The sequence below is a fragment of the Neofelis nebulosa genome, chromosome 2 (genome assembly GCF_028018385.1).
Source record: "Neofelis nebulosa isolate mNeoNeb1 chromosome 2, mNeoNeb1.pri, whole genome shotgun sequence".
Taxonomy (NCBI): Eukaryota; Metazoa; Chordata; class Mammalia; order Carnivora; family Felidae; genus Neofelis; species Neofelis nebulosa.
In genome coordinates, this window is record NC_080783.1 from 87,615,906 (window position 1) to 87,642,324 (window position 26,419).

Below are 26,419 nucleotides of genomic sequence, written 5' to 3' on the forward strand. Positions count from 1 at the left end.
ATACAAACTACTATTACTCTTCTTTTTTTTCTTTTTCTTTTTTCTTTTTTTTTTTTTTTAGAGAGAGGAAAGGGGATGGGAAGCAGGGAAGGGGACGAGGGAGAGGGAGAAAGAGAATTTTATTTTTATTTTTAACTTTTTTCTTTAAGTTTTTTAATTTATTTTGAGAGATAGAGCAAGTGGGGTAGGGGCAGAGAGAGACGGGAGAGAGAGAATCCCAAGCAGGCTCCACACTGTCAGCACAGAACCCAGTGCGGGGCTCTGACTCATGAACTGTGAGATCATGACCTGAGCTGAAATCAAGAGTCGGATGCTTAACTGACTGAGCCACCCAGGCACCCTGGGAGAAAGACAATCTTAAGCAGATTTCATGTCCAGTGCGGGGCTCCATCCCACGACCCTGGAATCATGACCTGAGCCCAAACCAAGAGTCAGATGCTCAACTGACTGAGCCACCCCAAACTATTATTACTCTTCTTCTGGTACACTAAAAAGTTCCTCCTTTCTTCTTGCTTTCAATACAGCCTTGTGAATTCTAGGTCAGACCCCATAGAAGAGCCTAAAGAGTAAGTATGAATGAGAGTTGTTCTCTCAAATCAAATAGGAGGCTAGAAATGCATGATAGAAAGATATTGAGGGGCGCCTGGGTGGCGCAGTTGGTTAAGCGTCCGACTTCAGCCAGGTCACGATCTCGCGGTCCGTGAGTTCGAGCCCCGCGTCAGGCTCTGGGCTGATGGCTCGGAGCCTGGAGCCTGTTTCCGATTCTGTGTCTCCCTCTCTCTCTGCCCCTCCCCCGTTCATGCTCTGTCTCTCTCTGTCCCAAAAATAAAATAAAAAATGTTGAAAAAAAATTTAAAAAAAAAAAAAAAGAAAGATATTGAGAGGACAGTAACTTTAAGCAAAGGGATTAAAATTTCTCCTTTCCCCTCTTGCAAGGTCTTAGTCATTATTATCTTTACTACAGAATAATGCACTTATTTGTACATGATTTTGTTAGGCCCAGTACATGTGACCTGCATAAAACATACCATTGCTTTGAGATTTGAAATTCTAAGAGAAAACTGAGAGGGACATATAAATAGTGACCTTAAAATATGAAACCAGTGAAAGTAGTCAGGGTAGAGGAATAATCTATTATTGTTCCTAAACAAGTTTCAGAAATTTCACGATCATTTTTAAAACAAAAAGAGAAGTATGTTGATAATGGTTATTTAAATAGCCTCAGTCATCGATTAACTAATTTAACACTGTCGATTTTGAATACTCTCAAATGTCATCAAGCCACTCTGCTAGTTGCATATATAAAGGTAAATTAGAGTTCTTTTCAGAGTGAGGCAGTCTAATGGGTAGACAAACAGACATTCGTAATTAGCTTACTATTGTAACACACTTTGGTAATCGCAATGATAGAGATATGGACTGAATATTGTAAGAAAACCAAGGAAGATCACCTAGTTTATCACAGAGATCTGGAAAGTTTTCTGGAGAAAGTTAAAGGATGTTAATTTAGCAAAGGAAGACCTTGACTCAAAGGTGAGAGTCACCTGGAGCAGTGTGCATCAGGGAGTCTAAGCACTGTTTCTCTGGAGCATAAATCATGGGTCAGTAGGTAGTGGGAAAAAAATGAAGAAGTGCTCTCAGGTCGTGAAGAGCTTTCTATTGGGACACTTTGACTTGAACCATTTCAATGCAGTAATTTGATTAGAAAATGTTCTTAACCTTTGACTTCGATTTTGGAGGACATCATCTCTAATGGCACAATCCCAGTCCTTACATTTTCTATTTGGCCATTGCATCACCTATCTGGCTCTCCCTTTTTAGGTGAATTAATTTTGTATACAAAAAATATTTATTTATATTAGGGAAATTAAGTAGCAAGAGTACTTGGCTTCAGGTTCTATGTAAATGATCAAAGAAAGATGAATTAGCAGATTGATTTACCTTTCCCAAGCCATCTATGAGACAGTTCTTGAAGGAAGCTAATGTTATAGATAACACTTTATTTAATTTGGATAAAAATGGCTGGTATTTTTGGATACATCTCATACTTTTGGGTGAAAGCAATACCTGATTTTTCTTGCATGGATATGGGTTTTATGATGAGTAATAAGAGATAAACTTGTTTTTCAGGAAAATTTCAGGTTATATAGCTTTTTTTCCCCCTGAGCATACAATTAGGCATGTTTGGGACATCCAAATAAATGCAGTAAAAGGGAATTACTTTCTTTTAGGATTTTGAAGAAAATTATCATTGCTCCTATACTCCAGAAACAAAAAGGAGTAGACCAAATAAATTCTGTATACAAAAAGAGGCGACCGTGTGCCTTCAAAAGAATGTTTTTGTCTGCACGGGGATTCACTGTAACAATGCACTGAATATCATGTTTAGCTAGGATACTTTAAACTTGATATAACAATAGTGAACAAATATATGTTTAACTTTACAAGGAAATGTTAATATATACTCATTCTGGAGTCATAGAATAAACAGAGAGAAACTTTCAGAGGAGATCAAAGAGCACTTTTTATATTGTTTACAATCACAGTAGTGTATTAATGCTAAGGAAATATTGCTGAAGAGTTAGACCAAAGAGCCCTTTGGATTTGGCCTATTATTGAAAGAAAGATGCCATTTGACCTAATGAAATCAGAAATTGATTAAACGCAGTTCATCTAAGGGGAAAAATGGTCACAGAGTTACTGCCAGGGTCGGGAAGAGATGGGGTGATCTAGTGCCTGAGTGCTGATAGGGTTAGATAGACTCTCAGAGTAGTTGATGTTACGAGATGCATGACAATGGATACCCACAGGTCAGAGGGCAAGATCAACCCCTTCCATGGGAAAGAAGAGATTAATCAGAATATTCTTTGCTCAGCTTATAACTAGGTCCTCTCTTATCAAATGATTCATGGAGAACTGAATGTTTTGAAGAAACTGTAATCTATGGGTCCCAGGAAAGCTGGGATTGCTGCTAGCCATCTTGAGAACACGTGTCAGAACAACTGTTGTAGTCACACAGTGCCTCAGCAAAGCCCTGTAACCTTTGTGAATAATACCATTGTGACAAAGTAATTTGGACGCCTGATTATCAAGTGTGTGTCTAATCTTTACTGTTTTCTTTCCCTCATAATGTTTAAATCCTCCAGCTTTGGCAACATAAATGTTCATTTAAAATTTTTCATTTTTGCTTTAGTAACAGAAATATTTTGAAATAAAGACCTCCCTTAGCCTGTGGAAAACAATTAAGAAAAGAATTGACACTCACTGTTCCTCTGATATTGTCTGTCTTACGGCTATAGTAAAACAAAATTTTTACTTTCACACTTTAGTTCAACCTCAGGTGGATATTGACTGAAACTGGGGCCAGGGTGGCAATATTGATTTTAGGGAGAAAAACTAAGAATCAGATGATTGACCATCCTGCCCAAATCAAAAACCTTTGTCCCTCTGACAACACAATAACCCATAATATTCTACATAAATATGACTTTGTTGTTGTTTCCAGGTAAGAGATTTTTTTGTTTCTTCAGAGCGAGATATTTATTTGTGTAATTTTAATATTGTTTTCATTTTCTTAGCAGATGGCTTATTCATCTTATTACTTTCACGCATTGGCAAGATTAGGCTGTTTTATAAAAAAATACTTAAGAAGAAACTTTAAAATATGTATTTATATGGGTCTCCAGAACAGACTTCACAATATGTGTTTTAAACAATTGTTAATTACATATTTATCCAAGAAACTGGGATGACTTTTCCATTTGGGAAAACAAACATCTTACAAATTTCTTTAATTACACAGTTACCAGAAAGGTCACAATGGTCACAACAAAAAATATATATGGCTTTTGGGGAAAAAACAGGAAAACAATGAGCTATCAATGTTCTTATTTATTTATTTTTTAAGAGGTCATAATGTAACTCATATTCAGAAAATTTGACCTTTGGAAATTTTCAAGCCAGAATTAGAAAATATGTATATTCTTTTATTGACTTATGAACATGGGTAATGCTGTATGTGTGTGTATATGTGTGTGTGAATCATTTTTAGTTTGTGAAACTTTTCAAACATAAAGAAAACAAGAGCACCATGATCACTCTAATACATATCACCTAGATTCATCAACTATTAACATTTGGGACAATGACAGACTTAATCTGTCATTACACACATTTCTTAGAAAGAACATGTACACTTGCTGAGGACTCACTTCCCTTCCCATGTTGCAAAACCTTCCCAATCCTTCATTCTCTCTCTTTCCCACTATTTTTTCTGGCTTGGAAGTTCTACATTCCCTCCCTCCTTGACACCACTGAGGATTTTCAGGGTCCAGGAGCCTCTCAGCCAAAACCATTTTGATAATTCTAATTGCTTTGGTGGAGTTGGTACAGGAGTAGAGGAGGAGAAAAAAGAGAAACCAGATGGAAAGCAATGCTACTGGAAAGTCTTAGCTCCTAGGGCCAGAGGTACAGCAAACTGAGAACAAGCTGTTCCCTAAAAACAACATTCTAAATGATTACATAAGGTTTAAGTGTGCTTTTGTGGCTAGTACGTGGTTTCCTTATGAAAATGTGTTGAGATCTAAGCAACCAGTTTACAATTGGATTTTGAGAACATAGTCTACTTACTGTTGTGGATGGCCAGTGTTATAATTATTTAGATTAGCACAAAAAATAACTGTCTTCTCTATCAGACTTGTTTTCACTTGGCATGATCATGATTACTTTGCAGACAAAATTTTAAACAAAGATATTATTAAAGGTTCACAAGTATTTTCATTTTCTACATTGTATGAATATCTCATTCCAAATTTTCCACTCCTAATTTTATTCCTGTAGCCTTGTACACACACCCCTACTACGCACATTACTAAGGGGCAATCGAATTGGGAAATCGATATCTAAATACTTTTAGGATTTCACCCAGAAATTTATACATTTGTTTTTTATGAAAATTTAATAAAAAGACAGCTAAAAGAAAATTCATCTGCAAGATAGCAATAATTAATAATAATAATAATAAAAGACTCATTTTTTTCAGTTCTCTTACTTTTTAAAATGTTTATTTATTTTGGGAGACAGAAAGAGAAAGAGAGAGAGAGAGCACGTGAGCTGGAGAGGGACAGCAGGGGGGTGCGGTGGGAGAGAGAAACCCAAACAGGCTCTGCACTGTCAGCACAAATCCTGATGCGGAGCTTGAACCCATAAACTGTGAGATCATGACCTAAGCTGAAATTAAGAGTTTTAACTGATGCTTAACTGACTGAGCCACCCAGTCTTTCCTCAGTTCTTTTACTTTTTGATTTTATTCTTCTAACTCATGTTCATTTTGGGGTGCATATTTATAATGCTAAAAGTGTCAATATTATATAAAAATTATCCAAGTTCTCCACACATGAATTTTATAGTTTAGCACTTGATTAGCATGAGGTATATTACTTCTAAGGCAAAACCCAAATACAAAACTTATATTAAAAAAATTGAAAGTGCAGATGAGTGAAGTCAAGAATTTTAGTTGTATACCTTTAGGTATATCTGTTAACGACAAAGAATGAATATATGAGTGAATGAATAAACTAAAGCTGTGTCTAAAGGAATAATGAAATGGTTTGATGTTGAATCCTTTCCATCACCTGGAACTTCTTCATGAAGTTCTGGGCATAAAAGAATGAAGAGCATCTCTTGGCTCCCTTCTACTATTTCCTGGTGAGCTGCTCCCAAGGACACGCTGGCTGCCATTTTCACCGGGGGAGTCGCCAGGAGAAAGACCAGCTGCTCATATTTAGATTTTTGCAGCTATGAGTCCCATATCCAATTCTGTTTTCTTCCCCCTATTTTCTCTATACTTGAGGAGAGGAGGAAGAGTATATATGTCCTGCTCCAGTCTTCCATTAGGCACTACCCCCGGTTCATGCCCTATTTTGGTACCATCTGCTTTGGGGACACAGGATGATAATAAGAGTTTCTACTCACTGAATACCTGCTGTGGGCTAAGTATTTACATATCTACTTTCAGATAATCACACTATCCTGCAAAGGTATACAATGGGTATTAGACCTATTTTTACAGACCTGCAAAGTAAAGCTCAGAAAATTAAGAAACCTCTCCAAGGTTATCTGATGCAGGATTTATATTTGAGCCTTTCCTCTGCCATCAGTGGAAGATGCTTCTCTTTCCTTGGAAAAATGTGCTCGCATTTTCTTTGATTGACTCTCCACTTCCATTAACAGCACTCCCTGGAGAGCTGCTCTCCCACTCTCATCCAATGCTGGTGTCCTGAATTTCCCACAGTGATTTGGCCCTTACATTGAATTTTCTGGCTTCTTGTCTGTTCAACTCAACTGATATCTTAAAATATCTGATTAGTCCTTAATAGTGTTGGCAGGTTAGAATCATATTTTTAAAAGGAAAGTATATTTAAGCACTTAACTTTCACAATTTGCTTATTGAGAGTACATAATTTTTCCCATGTTACACAGAGAAACTGGACAATGAAATGACCACCTGTTAGCTGCTAATGATGTTCACATGCCTTTAAAAAAGTAATTCTGGCTTTATCTGTCTACAATCTTGGCGACAAAACTCATGGGAACGTCAAGGGCACAGGAAGCCAAAGGCAGCAAACTGACAGTAAAGTTTGTGCTTAGACTACTAATAAGGAAGGAGATACTGTGAATCTCTAATTCCACATAATTATTTAATCTCAAGAGGGTAACATAAAACTGAATGCATGTTTTAAAAAACTGAGTTTGGGTGTTCAAATCTAGGACTTAGATCAGAGGGGTTTCACAGAGTATATTTCTTACTTGAAAAAATATTTAAAAAAACAGCAACTATAAAATATGCCAGTCACTATTTCAAGTGCATAGTCTAATTTGATATTGTGTGGGTAAGTCAATCATTTTGCCTTTCAAATGAAAATCAATACATAAATAGTGAATGAACTTGATTTAAAATAATAGATGGATATTAACTGTATTCTACGTTGCAAAAATATATACTAGCCTTAAAAAGGGCTTACAACTATAAATATCCATCAAAATATAGAAGTGAAGCATTTTCTAAAATTAGGGCTAGCATTAAAGATTAAATGACCGTTTTATTTTAATAGTTAGATCAAACCCCAAAGACATCTGGGTTTAATTCTTTTGCTAATATGTTTTTGGGTCCCTATTAAGTTTAATGATTTCTATGGATCTCATTTTTAATGTAATATATCCATCCAAATCCAAGTCCAAAGTTGATACAAACTAAATTTACCTTTTATTTGTTCACTTCACCATAGTATAATGGTTAAAAGCAGAGGCTCTAATATTAACCTGAATGGATTTGAAACTTGTCTCTGTAACTTGTCTTTGTACAAACTGCCTTAATTCTCTGCACCTGTTTCCTCATCTATAAAATCGTGTTAGTAGTAGTACCTGATTTGCTAGGTTAGTGGGAGGACTAAGTGAGTAACATAGATAAGAACTTAGAACAATTCCTGGTGAAAAGTAAGGGTTCAATATTTGCTACCTGTCATTATTTTTTAACTGCAAAGGGAAGAGTGAATAAGAGGTCACTAGAGAATTAGGTACATTTTTAAATGAGTAGAATAAATCATATGTTTCTTCCCTTGTCTCTAGGCAGGATTGAATTTAAGCCCCAAATAGACAAATAATTGTCTTTCTCAATCAAAAATAAATACTAAAGAGGAGTAGTTGGGATTTTATCTGTAGGAACTTTGTTTTTCCCCTAAAACATTTCAAACATTGTGCTGAACACAGAATCTATTTGCCTCAATGTTTTTGAAACACCTTTACAAACTTTATTTTCTCCCAAGCTTTAGGCTTTAGAAGCATGTAAGGGTATCCTCCAAATCTCTACTAATCATTGCCTCATACATCCTATTATATATACAACAAAATGTTCATATAATTAACAGTAACATGCTCACATATTCACATAACATTAACATTCTCACAGTTGAATTCTAATTCTAAAATCTTACCTTAAATTTGATCCCATATTAAGTAAAGGGGAACAATGACCAGGAACTAAAGGGAAACATTCAAAATGAGATAACCCCAAACTGCCCCACGTTATGGAAAAATATTTTTAAATGGCAAATAACTTAATTTGCAAGCACCATACAGTTTAAGACATGAACATTGATCATTTTAAACTCCTACTTAACACAACTGGCTAGCTAAATATGTTTCTAGCAGTTGTTGTATTGTGGTATGAGTTTTTGAATAATGACTTAATTTTGAAACGGTGCTTCTACTCAAAGTTGTCATGCTATTTCTAGATTCTTAAGATCTAGAATAACTTAGCTCTGGAAGATATGCTATATACAAATGGCTTCTCTCTTCCTTGTCATATGCGTGTGAGTGCATCTATGTTTATATATACATACATATATATGTGTATATATATATATGTGTGTGTGTATATATATATGTATATATATATATATATATATATATATATATATATATATATAGTCTTCCTGATGCACACAAATATATGCATATACACATATACACATAGAGTCATTTAGCATATGTACTCATGTTCATGTGTAGATATTCTGTTAAAAGCCCTTCTCTATCCATGGAATTCTCTTTAATTCAAAGAGGTAGTATGTAACTATACTGATCTTAGATCAGAGGGAGATGGCAGAAAAAATAGCGATTCAGAAGATCGAGGGTACCTAGGTAGCTGATCCAGGAAAAATACTATAATTTTTGAGAATTGGGGAAATTGGTTTTCTTTGATTTCGGAGACACCTGCTTTGATTTCAGAGATACCTTTCAGGAGGCCAAAAACTCAAACCAACTGTGAGATACGTGTGACACCTTCTCATAATCCCCTTTTATTGAGGAGGAAACAGGTTGGACAAGTTTGAGAGATCTACTCAAGTTTGCTATATGGTGAGATTGGACCTTTTTACTCCAAATTCATTTGTTTCAGAATATTAGAACTAGATATGACCCTGCAGAACATATAATTCACAACCCACATTTCTAAAACTTTTTGGTGGCCTGAAGGTGTGGAAAGTTGCATAGCCTGTTGGTTTAACTTGAGCCAACTGTGGTGGTCACTCACACATTTTTTAATGTATGGAAATCAAATAGTCAGCATACCAAGGTTTAGAGATGCTTGACATTTCCCACTTTCAAAATCAATCACCAATCCGAATGCCCTGGCTATTACTCAGAGATTCAGAGGTTTGCTGTAAGCAGAGACCATGACCTTGGAACAATTATTTTCTCAAAAGGCATTACCAACAATGACGCTAGCAAAGCACCCAGACTGCCCTCCAGTGCATGATTCCCTGGCCAGGAAATGGCTGCGAATCTTCCATGAGTAGTATGAGTTTGGCTCAAATCTTATTTCAATGCATTTATATTTCATAAGCATTGCATTTAGACAAAGTTAAAATCAACAAGTAAAAAAAAATACTTACTTAAAGATTTTCTGTGCTCTGGTTTCTGTTCTTTTATATCATTATCGTAGTGACTTAGTAATTCAGTACTGGAGGATCTCTGGATTTTGAATAATTCCAGGTTTCTTGATGAACCACTTGGATCCTTTGGCTGGAAATAACAAACAATTAGACTTGAATAATTTCACAAGGAAGAAAGGATTCACCAAATAATTTACAGATCTGTTTTGATGTTAGATTTAAAGGGAAGATTGAACTAAGATAATTACGTTGGGATAAGGCCTTTATGCTAAGCTCAATATTCAAATTTAATCATAGCTATATATATATATATAGTTTATATATATATATAACTTATTAAGTGCTGTGCATCACCCCAAGTATTCCACATGTATTAACTCAATTAATCATCACAGTAATCCTATGAGGTAGGTATTATTATTACCCTTACTTTCCAGACAAGGAAACTGAAGCCAAAAGAGATAAGTAATTTATTTGCCTAAGGCCACACAGCTAGTAAAGGATAGAACCAGGATTCAAACTCAGGCAGTTTGACTCCAGAGTCCACTCTTAATGACAACACACTCTGTCTGTGGGTGGGTGAATGTGGGTGTGGGCACTCAAGCATGCCTGGATAAGGGGATGATGATAATATTAACATATTGATGATGGAGAAAAGTCAATTTGTTATTTTTTTAAGTTTTAACCCCAGAATGAAATAAAGGATGACTGCAATTAAATAGCAATAAAACCACACAGAAAATGCTATATTTTCCTATTGTATACCTTATTAAAAGCTCTCAAGAATATTTCTTTCTAAGATTTTGCAAATATTAGTGCCTAAAATTAGATGTTTGGTCTAGAATCAGTATAAAATGGTAGTTTTCAATAATCTGATTCTCTGAATGTATGATTTAGGGTAATTTCATGAAGTTTTAGATTCATAATTTTCATGAGAAGAACAATCTGGCTTACCTGGGAGAACAATGAAAATCAGTACAAAGGATTATTATTTACTGGTGTTTGAACAGTGAGTATGAGCTTAAATACGTTGGTATTTATTTTCAAGAATATGTATTACAGACTGCATGAACTGAAAATATGAAAATTCAGTAGTCATTAAGTGCTTGTGTGCTTTTTACAGCCTCTAATAAATGAATATCCCTGTTATTTGGGGGGAAAAAATGAATGCACTGTGTTTTTGAAAGAGAAATCAAATGACATTTAGCTCCACAAATCATGTCTGTGGAAACGGTTTTTAGTGGACTCTATTTAAACTTAAAATAACTTAATATCTCTTGATCTGTAGGATCCATTGAAATGTGTGTGTGTTATATGCCTAAGCAGCACAATTTAAGTGACAACATTTTAATTAATAAAGGTAACAGCCAAAACAAATACATACCAATCTGTCAATTGCATTTTTGATAGCGTGGAACCAATCCAATATGATGAAGTCAATATCTGACTGTAGAAGGAACTCATTTCCTGATACTGTTGTGATCTGGAAAAAAAATCGACAGGTAAGCAAATCATATAAAATAGATCTTTTACATTAAAAAATGGATACACACACACACACACACACACACACACACACACACACATGCTGTTTAAAAAACACACTTCAATACACCAAAATATTTTCTTGTATTCCAGTAATTGTCTTTCTGGGAACTGGGAGACTAGGATCATTTTGAACTGCTCTCTATAAACTGTTTTTTCATGTCATAACAAATACATTGTTTTAATAATAGAACGATTAACTCAGAGTAGGACTAAAGCTGAATTACTCCAACTTAAGGAGAAGCAAGCCAGGAAGTTCAGAATAATGCAGACAGTATCCACTTAAGTCAGAACCTCAGAAAAATGCACCCGGGTGTGTCAGAATTCATTCTGCACTTTTGGCTCTTTCCTGTTTGTCTTTTTCAAATCTAATAGCATCTCTATATTTGATTTCCTTTTATGGAGGGCTGTAAAACAGATTATTTACCAAAGAAACTAATGCAGACTTTTCCAAAAGGTCATGCAAATGAATAACATTTGGCTATTTCTATTTTCCTATCATAAAGATCTATAGGAAAGTAATAAAGCACCAATTTCTCCACAAAAGGAGTATATTAGAATAAAACTTTATTTACATATTTGAACCTCTCATGGAGCGTATTTATCAAATGAACATCCCCATTCCAGACTCTCAGGGCGATTAAGCAGTTGGCAATATTTAACATGTAACTATACGTTTTTCATTACAGTGAATTTTTTCCTCCCCAGAATTGTGAGAGAAGAATGTGACCCTATAGAAACACAGCAATGCTCTTGATTTCACACATAAAAGGCTACTTAGAGACGAATTTGATTAGAGTGGGTGTGGACACGCTTTTTGTATTAGGCCATCAATCTGAACTGCGAAGATTTTCCCTTTGTATTGACTTTTTGTTTCAACAGGAAGATGAACACTTCCTGACTACTGTCACACATCAAGCAAGGTTTCAGAGGTTTAAGAGGACTGACACTTCAAAATACTCAATCAGGAGCTAGTCACCTCTTCTCAGCCTCACTTGCTCTGAATAGGAGGTGAACATTGAAATGTGGCACAGGTTCAGAAAATCTCAAATCATGCTTCAGGATGTCACTATAATTCCATCATGAAAGTGACAATTATTACCCAAAATAGCTCACTCTGAAGGTCTCAATGATTCTTATGACAACATTTAATGACAATGGTCTTAGAGTTTTAAAAAAATCTTTGATTACATACATACATATATATTCACTTGTCATTTATTTTTAGAAAAACTATATAGAGACGCAACATCACTCAGTGTTGCAGTGCAACCATTCTTGATTGCGACGTTTCACAACTGTAAGGAGAGGACTATCCAAGTATATGCGATTATGAGAAGTGAAAGATTAGAAAATAAGAGGAATTTTATTTTCTAGAATTTGACAGACTACCAGGGCCAATCACTCTTTTTTTTTTTAAGTGAAATGCATGTAAGATTTCAAAAGGCTCAAAATATCCCCTAAATAGTCCTCTGTTTTATGTATCTATTACAAGACCCCTAAGCTGATATTTGCCTAATTTGCCTAAGAACCCAAGCAATGTTCTTCACTTACATAAAGCTCCAAATATTTACTTTATACAGTGTTGCCACAGAAATACTAATCTAAAAATATAAGGTCACTTGTGACTAACCCAAGAAAACTAGTAATGTCCTTGACCTCTAACTTCATCCTAATCTAACTTTAAATATTTTGATTATGAATGTAGTATATAACATCACAATTTGGTGACATACACAAAGAAATATGAATTAGCCCAAACACAACATGCAATCTAATATATTTTTTCTGCATTATAAATAAACCATTATTAAAATTGTAAAAAGAAACATTTCAAAGTACAAGAAACAAACATAATTAGATTTACTATATTCTGAGGGTTTAGGAAAGAGCTAACACAGTTCAGTTTTCAGTCTAGTAAATTCAAACAGTGATAAAATGTAAGTACTTCGCCAGTACATTTGCATTTTTGGTGCATGCTATGCAATGCAAAGGGGATCTTTTACTGCCAACACAACCAAAAACAAAATGTATTTTAAAAGTTTCTTTATCCAAATATATTACTGCATTAATCGTACATACTCAGTGATTTATGAATTCATTTGAGGAAGCTGGATCAGAGAACTACACGAATGCAATTCATTCAAAATCTACTATCAGAAAGATACAGTTCACATTCTTTCCTCTGTCTTCCCACTAATCTTTCCAGTTACTAGGCAGTCTGGAGAAGTCTGCTACTGCTCTCTACAGTTTAAATGCATCCACTTCTTAATTACAGTCAGTAATTGACTTTGTTCTGCTCCATCCCAGCCATTCACAGGAAAGCATTTTCAAAGTCTTTGACTGCTCATGCCCATTTAATTCAGGTTTCTCAATCCACATTTTTCCATGACCTCTTTAAGGTTTTCTGATAAATGGTTTGCTGAATCATATTTTCAGTTTGAACAATTGAATTTTCAACACTCTTGGGGGGAAAAACACATCAGTAAAGACTGTGAGCTTCGACTAAACCTTTTGATTGAGCAATTCCTGATGGCAATGTAAAGTGATGTAAAACTAATAGCAGACATAAAAGATTTTAGATGAAGCCATGCTAATGTGTTTTTCTATATCAAGTTTCGCCCAAGTGACAGATGTTGGTGTGAGGTGGATGAAGAAAGAACCTACAGAAAACACAATGGGTTAAGGCAAGAGTGGCTGGTCTCCATTATGTGTTGAAGCCTACTTTGGACAAATGTCTCTTGAACCGCTTCCTTGCCACCAAGTTATATTTTAAAGGGATATATCCTGCCACCAAAGCAGTCTTAATGAAATGTGCTATTGTTGTCAATAACAGATACCTTTCATTACCTGTCTGGGGAAATTTGCCTCAAAGTTTTCACATTGGATAAGGATCTGTCTGAATTCTTGCTGGTGACACATGGATGCCTAGGAAATCGTAGGAGTGTATCCACCAGGCAACGCGAAGAACAGACACATTCTTTAAGAACCTAAGTCTGTGACCTTGTGGTTCCTCTGAAGATGGAAGCAGGTAACTCCTGGCTCCCCAACTCCACCAATAAGCAATGTGGAGAGAAGAAATGTATTGTTCAAGCTTTAATTAATGCATGGAGTATTGTTATGCTAATTTAAACATCCTTGAGGAGTTTTAATGAGTAGTGTTTTTGTTTATTTAAGTATCACCCTTGTCAATATACAGTCCGGCATGTAGTCTTGCCCGTGTTAGATTCTAACGAAAGTGAAAAATAATATGTGGAATGGCATTTTTGCTATTAAAAATTTCCATAATTTGGTATACCAGAATAGAAACAAAAACTTTTTAGAATTTCATATTTTTTCCTAATTCTAAGAATAATTGAATATATTGTGAAGAATTTGGAAAAAATAAAGATAACAAAAGAGCAAATTAAAACTATTCATGACTCCACAGAGTAAACACTGTGGACATTTTAATTTAGTTATCGCCAGCCTTTTTAAAATAATAATCAAGTATTTATGATAGTGATCAATGTACAACTTTATGCTATGGATAGATACCTTATCAGTAAAACATATTTGATGGCTAACTCTTGTTGGATACTTTCATTCCAGTTGACCTCAAATACATGTTGAGAGACTATCAAAAGTGCAAGAGATAATGAGTGATATCTGTTCCCTTCTTTGATCGTAGCACCTATCCTCTTGTAGAATTAATTCCGCAAATAATTCTTTGTTCAGGAGACTGAGATGAGGTGTTTCTGACTGAATATCCCGCTAGTCATCAAGGACTGATTGAGTATCCATTAAGTGCAAGGCACATTGCTAGAGGCTAGGGACACACACCCCCCCCCACCCCCACCATCCTCAAGAGCTCACAATCTGTTTGCATAAATAGGACATATGCATATAAAGATAAATAACAATAGAAAATGGCTTATACTAAGCCCCAGTGTGAGTGGCACAGACAATGATCATGTCAAGATTTCAGAGGAGGGAGTAATTACTGCAAACACATTTACATCATGGAATTATACATAAACTGTTGGTCATGATATGTTATTCTTTAAAGGTTGATTGTATCAGAACTTTAGTACATTAAGGATACGAATACTACCACTTGGTATGCAAAGTAATATCAGCTTTAATGATCTCAAAGCACATAATAAACATTCTTCAAATGCAGTTTCCCTCCGCTATCATAAAGTAATTTTGCAAATGAAGAAAATGAAGCAAATGAGGAAAATGAGAATGCCATTCTATCAAATTGGCATCATTTTAAATGATAGAATTAAGAGATTACAAAGATCTTGATTTCTAGTTCACTAGTCCTCAGCAAACAGTCTTACACAGTCAAGGACTCTGTGCATATGGGAAAAGGACTATGATGGTTTGGTTTAAGTTGTAAAATCTGGAATGTACACCTTACAAAAAAGTTGCTTGTGTCTTCCTTGTTATGTTAAAGATAGCCTAATTTTAAAAAGATCAGACCATGGGAGAAGGGTAGGGGGAAAAAAATAGATACAAACAGAGAGGGAGGGAGGTAAATCACAAGAGACTATTAAATACAAAGAACAAACTAAGGGTGGGTAATGGGGTGGGGGAGAGGGAAACGGGTGATGAGCATTGAGGAGGACACTTGCTGGGATGAGCACAGGGTGTTGTATGTAAGCTAATTTGACAATAAGTTGTATTCATAAAAAAAGATACTAATGATATTATGTGGTGTAAAATGGATATGTTCAACAAACCCTGGGTCTTAATAAAAGTCTTTGTTTAAATGTAAAAATAAATAAATAAATAAATAAATAATAATAAAATAAAAAGATCACCCAGTATCCTTATTCAGATGTTTTCTTCTTCCACCCCCCCCAAACAACCACAATCTTGCTATGAAAAAATATATATCTAAAACAAGATTAGGGCATCCCCCTAAAAAAAAATGCCTTCAAATTCTAGAAAGGACTGAAACAATCCTACATATGCATGAAGTATCATTCATATTTTGCTTAGGATCAGTCTTTATCAGCCAAAGAAGAATTTATTCCATCTTAATGAAGCTGAAACTGTATGTAAGAAACATATAATAGCATATTCCAAATATCCGAAGGGCCCTAAAAAATGTTGAATGATATGGCTACAGTGATTCTACAAATAACTGGATAACCCATTTAGAAGGAATGGGATTTAATTGCTATTGTATTTGGAGACGCTTTGGGATCATGATGAAGTCATTAGATTTGAATTAAATGAAGTATATACAAAAATTTATGTCAAAATATACTAAATTCATTTGAAGTGAATACAATTATTTTTTGAAATTAATTTTGGCTCTATCTTCATTGAATTCTAAGTGCATAAAATATAGGTATACATTTTGGCAACATTATAGCAAGAGCTCAAGACCTAAAGTTGAGGAAATAATGCTTAAAAAGATCCCTGAGACTCACAATTTTTTCATCTTACATCACACTTCACACATATCCATTTGATATAGCTGATCAATTAAACGTTGTCATGGTTGTATTAATAGTCAAATTACTTAGTCTCAAAGGTGTTTATGACCAACGATGAAATTACATTATCAAGCTGCATGTCTATCTCAAATTACAGTCTGATGTAACTCCTAACATTTTTCTTAACATGTTGAGCAAAGTTAACATAAAACTATGGGTAAAATATCAGTTAGAAGTAAAAGGTCTTCAATTTGTCTTTCCCAAAATATTACTTGTTAAAACATTTTGTGAGAAAGTATCTGCTTTGTGTTCCCAATGTTGCTAGATGTTAAGTAAATATATGCTGATTATAAGGAAAAAAAAGTTGCTTTGGCAACTCTTATTAAAATGCATTTGTAACCCCCATCTGTCATGAAAGTTTTGAAAAGTTTGTTTACTTTGGATGGCAGCCTTATCCAGGGTTACCCTAGCAAACAATGATAGCAGTCTTCAGAAGTTGTGTGAAGAACAAGCCACTAGGGATCCATTTTTGTTTTAATTGGCACACACAAACACTTTTCTGGTCTGTCAAGAAGATCAAGCTAATATGCATGGAGGGTGTTATATTCTTAGCTTTGGGGAGCAGTAAAGCTCCCTTTATTTAAGTAATTTAAATGATAGACTGCAAAAACTTTGCAAGTCAGAAAAATGTTTTATACTTTCTTAGGGAATATTTGTTTTAAGCAACGGAAAATGTTCTACATATCTAAAGATGTTGAACCTTATGTTATAATTACCCTCTTTCTTCTGACTCTGTGAAATATTCTTAAATCCACATGCTACTAAATAAGGCTAGCCACCAATGGATTCTGAATTTCCACAACACCCCCCTGTGCTAACAAATGTGCGTTCATTAGTTTCCAGATGTTTATTGGATATGTTTTCAATGTGTTTGGGGCTGATTGATTTGCATGTACATTTATTGAAACCCTCAGTGGTGTCATCATATCAAAATAACCTGCCCATGTAAGCAATTTCTTGTTTAATGGAAAGTAAACAAATGTTGGGCTACATACACAACAGATCTCAAGTGCATTCCGAAATCTAAGGTTTAAGGCCAACCTTTCAAGAAACAGCGCTTTTTAATTGAAATTGAGTTGTACATTTGACACCCAAATAATTTGGTTCATGCATTCTTACAACACAGATTTATTCTACAAAATAAAATTGGCCCTATAGTGAACATTCACATCCATATCACTTGTCCACTCTACCTTTCTATTTGTTAACGAAATACCCAAACCCCAAGTCTATTTCAATCAAATGTTTAACAAAAACTCATGTGCATTCTTTTATCTGTCGGAAAATATTTTAAGTACTGAGAAAAAGTCTTCTCAATATTCATGAAAGAATACTATCCAAGTAATTAGTAGATAGTTTAGCAGTTTCCACAGTTTTGCAGTCAGCTACACCCAAACTTTTGCCTGTGGTGCTCATATGAAAAACGACTGAAAAAGTGACTAATCGAAGCAGTTGGTGTATAAAGATATCAGCTTAGGGTTTTTCTGCTGTTAACACTAATTTCTAAATTTGGGGGGAGTAGTTGCCTGTAGATAGACTAATCATCCTAGGACTCATGTTTTCTGGTCCTCACCACTCACTCAGTCACTGCCAACTACAGATTGGCCTTTAATCTGAGCTATGTTCACTGCGCAAAATTACTCATTTAGTCACATGACATTTGGAAATCTGCAGCTCCCACTATTTTCAAATTGGAATGATTTTTATTATTTATGTTATTTATATAATGCCAAATTAAAAAAAAAATTTATAAACACAGAAGTATAAACATTAAATCTCCCTTTCCCTGAGGTATACTGAATTACTCTCTATCCTTCTATATTTTTTGACCCATGGATTAACATTATATATGTGTTTATATTATAATGAAAATATCATGTTATGAAAATTTTTTATACATATAAATATCTATACTACTATAATCTCCCACATGGATTTAATAATAATATCTTTTGGTTTCCCCATCATCTCATCCACATTTTCCTTTCCAGTCCATATTCCATATTGCAGCCATAGTGATCTTTCTGAAATTCGAATCTGATCATCCTATTCCTCTGCCTGACATTGTTCTGAGATTCCCCACAGCTGCTACACTGCAATACAACCTTTAGTTCAGCCTGCCAGACCCTGTGTGCTCTTCTACCTACCTACACTGCAGGCCCCAGCTCTATATTTCCCTCTGCATCTCTATGATCCAGCCATGTTGAACTTTTTTTGTTGTTCCCAAGCTGTCCTAATACTAATTTTCATTTCTTCCCTTAGAGCAGGTTGTTTCCATTGCCCAGACCTCTCTGGCTTCCTCCATCATCTCATTCAGATCAATTTAGATGTCACCTTTATAGAAAAGTGTTTTCTGGGGGCGCCTGGGTGGCGCAGTCGGTTAAGCGTCCGACTTCAGCCAGGTCACAATCCCGCAGTCTGTGAGTTCGAGCCCCGCGTCGGGCTCTGGGCTGATGGCTCAGAGCCTGGAGCCTGTTTCCGATTCTGTGTCTCCCTCTCTCTCTGCCCCTCCCCCGTTCATGCTCTGTCTCTCTCTGTCCCAAAAATAAATAAAAAACGTTGAAAAAAAATTAAAAAAGAAAAGTGTTTTCTGAAATAGATACCCCTCCTAAATGTTCCTATGATGTCCTGATCCAACTTTATTATAAGACATATTGGTCTGCATTGCAATTCTCTGTTGATTTCCCTGTGATTACCCTGTACTACACTATATTTACTCTGAAGCCAAGGGCAATGGTCTACCCAGTGGGTGGCTACACAACTCACACCTAAGGGGCATTAAATAAATAATAAATAAATGAACATTATCTACCATATACATTTCAGTGAATCCATTATATGCTAATATTTTATATGCCACAGTATATTTTTTAATAAAAAATTTTACAGTGAAAAAATTTATATTTAAATTTAGCCAGCTGGACTCAGTTTAGATAATCCTAATTTTTTTGACAACATCCAAAACGTCATAGTCAGTAGTCAATTGAACATAGGACTTCTTCTCTCCATCAGGCCTCATTAAGTTGTTAACCTTGTCCATGTCAATGGTCTTCTTCATACCCTGTTTGATCTAATGCTTATTGACCTTGACATCCACACTGAATCCAAGCGTGCTGTTGTCTTCTATTTTCTTCATGGTTGACTCAGTAGTCGAGGGGAACTTGATGATAGCACAGTGGTCAAGTTTGTTTCTCATGGAGATGCTCTTTCAAGGATATTTAGGCTGCCTTCAGAGATGCAGTGTCTTGGGCCATTGTAAGGTAGGTGATATGTGCATCTTCTTTCTTTTGTGACTGTGGACATCTCTGTGGACAACAAACTGTTTTTCTGACCTTCAAAGCTTTTGCTTTGGCTTCAGCTTTGGGAGGAGCAGGGGCTTCCTTCTTCGTCTTCAGCACCATCTTCGTGGAAGGCCTCCATTGCAATAACATTTTGGAGGCTGCAAGACCATTGCATTCTTTTAGGCAATGTAAGTAGTTTATTGTGGCATTGACTAATGCCACTTTTATCAGAGTAGGGTAGGAAATCCATTTTGGAGATTGAAAACAGCAATCTGAGACTCTATTTTCCCATCAGTCAATAAGTCCTAGACTTCAAACAATAGGATTAAATTTGGAGGAGTCAGGAAGCACCATGACTGGGTCTATATTCCCATGTGTATCACTAGAATAGAATGTTCTTGATTATATTCCAAAGCCACCATGTGACTTGCAGGGATAATCTACTAAATCAACTAAGAATCTCACCCTGTGTATGAACCTTTCTGAGAGTTGACAATGTGAGAAACTGGACACAGGTTTAAGATTTTCAAGAGGTAATTCTTAGGTTTATGGGTCAAGTCTTTGGAGAATCTCAATGATGCACAGGGGCTCATGCTTGTCAATCAACATTGCAGACACTAAGTTTACTAAAACACTATTAACATCAATAAACAAGCAAACTGTGGGAGGACAGGTGGCCATTTTTTTAAGAAATATTAGCTAATTAAAGATACAGTGACTTATGCAAAAATGGATAATGTCACCACTAGTTTATTACTCACACGTTTTCCGTTAATAAGTGCTGAGATTGCACAACAAGAATAAAAGATGTTGCAGGATGTATCTCTATGCTATTGTAACATATTTGGCCATGATTATGAGTGTTTATAAAACATTCAAGAATTGTTCCATGTCTACTTACATTAATGAGAACACCTGTTAACTTTAGTGCTGTACAGACTTATTTGCATTAGATTCAGGTTTTTGCATACTGTACATCACTTTTTGAAACAATTAGATGCTTATAGAGAAATATAGCCGAGTGAAAAACAGCAGCTTGAATGCCTTCCGGCTTAAGACAATTCAACTCCAGGTTTCAGTGAAAAACAGAAATCTGCTGAATTACAATACTGACAGTTAGAAGTGAATGTAGGTGTATTTTGTAATTTTTACATTCAGAGAACAGAACGTACATATTGAAATCTGTGCTTTAATCCTCAAGTAAAAGTACAACCAACTGAGAACATTTCCAGACACCAGGGGATGACAATACCAAATTATGAGGCGGGTTCCTCATAATTTGGTGGGGGCTCCTATCCAACGGTCATCTCTTTACCAGAACCAGAAAGCAAGATGATTTCCACAGGTGAAAATGTACAGACTACTGATCACTTGGTATTGTTTACAACCATTGGCCATGGGGCCCTTTCTACATGATGACAGCACTGAAGGAGTGAAGGAGCCGAAGACTGTCCTGGAGTCTGTCACTTCCGAGCTTCCAGTCACAGCATAACCCAAATGTACCCACTAGAAAAAGCACCATAATTCCCTGGCAGAAGCCAGGGAGTCTGCCTTACTCGTTACTCTGAGAAAACAGTCGTAACTTCTGTAGGTCTCACTCTATTGACACATCTGTCTGCCACTCCCCATAGGATGTTAAAGCTTCCGCGATTTAAATATTTTCAGTTATTGAAAAGGGAGCACTCATGCAAATCTGTGGATTCACAGCCTCTATTATCATCATTATATTTAAGAGGTGCAATATTTACATCAAAATGACTCAGTTGGTGATATATTCTAAAGATAAATGTGTATTTATGATCTGAAGAAGTGTGATTTATAACTACCTTGTCAGACATAAACAGAGTGCCTCTGTGCTGTTCTAGTAAATGCAGATTAGCCAGGGCACAGATGAATTATTTTCACAGGATTAACACCACTTTGACCTGGGAAATGAGAGAACTAAGTATTGCCCTTGGATAATGTATAGATCACAAGAAAGAATGGTATCTATTTCCTTCTCACCACATAGTTTGGGAAGAATAACAAATATTAGATGAAGATTTGGGGATCAACTAGCAAATTTTTGTCTGGAATCCAAATCTCCTAATTCAAGAAGTTAATACTATAATAAAGCCTTACTTCTAGTTTATGAAAATTTTCAAATTGTATTTAACCAAGTACTTGACAATCTAGACTTTGCCCTTCATAAAAGAGCATCATCCTTCATTAAGGATGATACACTAAGCATATGTGTAATTAGGAAGTTCACAAATGAGGAGAAATTTCTCATTTCCCATGAATTCTAGGCTTAAGTAAATTTTGAAAAAAAAATTTCTGAAAATGTGCAGAAATGATGATTCTCCCTACTGGAGAAAATCCCTAACTATTCATTCAAAAATATTATCTTTAAACAAACATGAAAGGGGTGCCTGGGTGGCTCAGTCGGTTAAGTGTCTGACTTCAGCTCAGGTCATGATCTCACGCTTCGTGAGTTCAAGCCCTGCATCGGGCTCTGTGCTGACAGCTCAAAGCCTGGAGCCTGCTTTGTATTCTGTGTCTCCTTCTCTCTCTGCCCCTCCCTGGCTCATGCTGTCTCTCTCTCAAAAAATAAATAAACATTAAAAAAATAAATAAACCACTTGTGATTATATGGTAGACAATGACATCTGTCAGTTGAGCAACAGGACACATATTTAATAATGGAGACATTTGACATTTGGGATGACATACACATTACTCCATGCCAAATGTGTGCAAAAACACTTAACACTCCTTACTCTCCCCCCAAAAAGGATATTTGTGTTAAAAATAGTACCATTTAAAAATGTTGAACTTTAAGAAAATGTTGGTTGCATTATTAAGGATTGTATAGGGTGATTATATAATTTATTGCCTAAAATGTGATAAGTCTGAAAGCAAAAGAGGTATTATTAATAATTATGCCAGGACAATAGGTCTACTTAATGTACATTGGGACATAGGGATCACTATTTATCATACACAACAGTGAGGAGCAATTCAACAGCCATTGATCTTCAGGAGCCTAGTGAACTACTAGTGTCAAATTCTAGAAACTGTGAAGTATTCCAAAATAAGCTAGCAGTAACCCTTGTTCTTATAAGAAGCTTATAATCTAGTGTGACATATAAGACTAATATGGGAAAACAATGAGAGACAATAATTAATCATGGTTCAAGATGGGGCATATGGACTCATTTTAATGGAACAAACCAGATTCTCTCAAAGTAAACTGGAGCCCTCAGGGAAGAAGGTTGGAGAAGGTTCTTACAAGAACAAATGAGACTTAGTAGAAGAAAAGGAAGGGGAAGGGAATAACACAGGTGATAGGAGAAGGTTGTATAATTACTCAGAGCCAGGAAAGAATATAGAATCTCTAGAGGACATTCAGTCTCTTTTTAAGTCCTCTGGGTGCTTTTCCCTTCATTCATCTTTTTTTTAAAATTTTTTAAACATTTATTTATTATTGAGAGACAGAGAGAGACACAGCACGAGCATGGGAGGGGCAGAGAGAGGAAGAGACACAGAATTCGAAGCAGGCTCCAGGCTCTGAGCTGTCCACATAGAGCCCAACTTGGGACTTGAACCCACAGACTGAGAGATCATGACCTGAGACAAAGTGGGACACTTAACTGACTGAGCCATCCAGGTGCCCCTTTTTAATTTTTTTAATATTGATTTATTTTTGAGAGACAGAGCACAAGTGGAGGAAAGGCAGAGAGAGAGAGGGAGACACAGAACCCAAAGGAGGCTTCAGGCTCTGGGCTGTCAGCACAGAGCCTTCAAGCACGTCTTGAACCCACAAACCGTGAGATCATGACCTGAGCTGAAGTCAGACACTTAACAACTGAGCCACCCAGTGAATGTCCCTCCATTCACTCATCCTTAAATAGATGTGTCTGTCAGCATTCTCTCCTAAGCTTCCTCACCTGCGGACACACTCCTGAGTGACATTACCAACTCCATTTTGTTTTAACCAGAGTTACAAATTGATAAATCCTTAATTTATATTTCTAGTTTAGACATCTTTCTTGGTATCTGTTTTAACTTAAGCCACCATTATCCCTAGTTTGATCTCTCTACTGCTAGTTTGTGTTTTTTACAAGCCATTCTCTATATCCACTTTGTGAATTCTTGATTTTGTCCTTGGAGATCTTTGTAAATATAGATTCTCCTGCTCACTGGGACCTAAAGAATCAGACCCTAGGAATAGGGCCCCAGAATCTGTTTACAGAGCTCCAAGTGCAATTTGAAAGTTACTTGCTGTTCTGACTACAGGTAGATGATCTATCCAAACCCACACCTATCACATGTCATTTAAAAGTCACTGACTGGATTCCTAATGCCCTCAAGATAAAACCTAAATTCTTTAATATGGATCACCAAGCACTTAGTGACTTCTCTGTCTCCAACCTTTTCTCTTCAAGTCCTCTACTTACTAACCTCATAACCTAGAGCAAGCTATTTGTAAGCACTGTATTTCAATATCCTCACCTATAACATAATAAAAATAATAATACTACATAGGACCATTATATAGTCCATATGAAATATAAATCAGGAACAGAAATTAGCATAGTATTTGGTACATAGCTTTTTTAAAATATTGTGGTTATTATTATTTGATTCATTGAGTTCTCTGGATTTTTACAAACTTATTCTCATCCTTCAGGAAACTATCCAAACATCACCTATTCAGGAAAGGCTTTTCTAACCTCGGTAGGTCAACAAAAGGAGTGTCCTTCTGGTAGTCCGTACCTACTCCATCCTGGTGTTTATCTCATTTTTGAACTTACCAAATGTCTTGTCTGATGTTTGCTACACTTTAAACTCCCCGAGTTTAGCTTAGCGGAGCATCTGGATTACCACAGGCCCTTAATAGAGGGTCGTGGAATGAATGAAAGCTCAGTTGACATAGGTTAATACTGTAGAGTTGTGGTATTCGGATAACAGACCTTAAAATTTAGAAACATGTTTGATTTGGTATGTTAGGCAAGAGGAAATCCGTGCTAGGTCCCTGAGCAGATCTATCAGTAGAGCCAAGCATAGTGTCAGACAAGCAGAGGCATTCTCTTAAAGCTGTATGTGTATTACAACTTCCCTGTCAGCATGGCTCTGTCTTCCAAGGCTGTGCCAATGCAACTCTTCTGAAAAGATGATACACCACTTCTGTCTGATGTAGAGTGCCTCTTCCATGGTCTCCTGGGTTTTCTAGGCTCTTTCTGGTTCTCAGCCTTTTTGCTCTCCTTTCTACACAATGCAAACTGCTTTCTTCTCTACCTTTGATTTTAGATACTAGCTTTTGAGATGCTTGCATTTGGATTCAGGTCTTTGTCTCCCCTCAAGATAACTTGACATGATCTCAAGCGCTGATAATTAAGAATACACCCAGTTCTCAATAGCCAGTCTTCGCTGAAGCTCAGTTATGTAAGTGTATCCTTATCCTGTTTCTTGGCTTCTGATTCCCTAGTCGGATGGTTTATATGGTGCACCAGACCCTCTCAGCTGGCAGGAGTCCTTTTGCCAGTATCCCTTTCAGGGACTGGGGCTCTGCTGAGCATCTTTCTGATTCTTTCTGCCTGCCCCCCTTCTTTAACTCCACCTTCCATCTGCCTCATCTACCTAAATTACTAGACACGTAACCAAACAGTAATCCATACTTGCGTGCAAGGCAGATGGTCATATGAGTATCTGAAAATGAGCCATTTCAGTGTATTCATTGATTATCAAATTGGCCTGTGAAATATTCTTGTTATTTCAGGTTGGAACTCACACTCTAACTCTAACAGACTGGACTGTATTCTGCCATCTTAGCTTTTGCTTCTGTATTCTGTCCAGCAGACACATTTCTTTCCGACATTATCAGTTTGGCTTTTCCCTAGCACCTGTCTCATATATAGTTTTCTGCCTGCTTCATAAAGACGGTTCTATTGCCATTAACTGGATTTTCCTGATCCCAGGAACTAATCCTAATCCCTGAATAATTGATATCTAAAGATCATCAATTCAGTGAGTTGCTCCCCTAATTTTTGAGGCTCACTAAGAACTATTGTGTGGTTTATCAACCTTTAGGATCCTGAGGAGCAGGACATTAGGATAACATTTTCCCATCTTTACAACCAGTATCTGGCTTATAATTTGCTACAGATGACGAATGGTTCATGGTATTGGAGTCACATCTTCCTGAGTTTCATCCATAAAGTTTTCTAAAAATGCTTGAGTTTTAATTTGGTTAAGTTTATATGTAGCTTGTGAATTTACCTGGAAGCAGATGAGGGAGACATTAAGAGAAGAATTTATTTCAAAGTTAAAGAAGACACTTCCCATGAGGTATAGTCTGATGATGACTTTCAAACTTTTTTGGCCAAGATCCATGGTAAGAAATATATTTTACATTGCCAACTCATACTTCTTATCTAATTCTCTCTCTCTGCCTCTCTTTCTCAGACACACACAATTCTATCTATCTATCTATCTATCTATCTATCTATCTATCATCTATCATCTATGTATCCATTCATTTACTATACTATGTAAAATATTCAATGCATATACTATGAGTGTGTGTATATGTGTGTATATTTGTGTGTATATATATGTATATATCATAAGGTGAAACAAAAGTTATGAAATAATACTTCCCCTTACT

General features: G+C 35.9%; 1 protein-coding gene across 6 annotated transcripts in view; it reads right to left on the reverse strand.

Annotated features, from left to right (window-relative positions):
• The window catches only part of ARHGAP15 (Rho GTPase activating protein 15), a 573,492-nt gene that overhangs the window by 252,235 nt on the left and 294,838 nt on the right, over positions 1 to 26,419 (reverse strand). For all 6 annotated transcript variants that reach the window (XM_058694796.1, XM_058694791.1, XM_058694813.1 and 3 more), the window contains exons 7-8: positions 10,837 to 10,935; positions 9,453 to 9,582 (exon numbers count right to left, since the gene is read on the reverse strand). In XM_058694796.1, the coding sequence (XP_058550779.1) occupies positions 9,453 to 9,582; positions 10,837 to 10,935 (229 nt within the window). The remainder of the gene's footprint in view (positions 1 to 9,452; positions 9,583 to 10,836; positions 10,936 to 26,419) is intronic.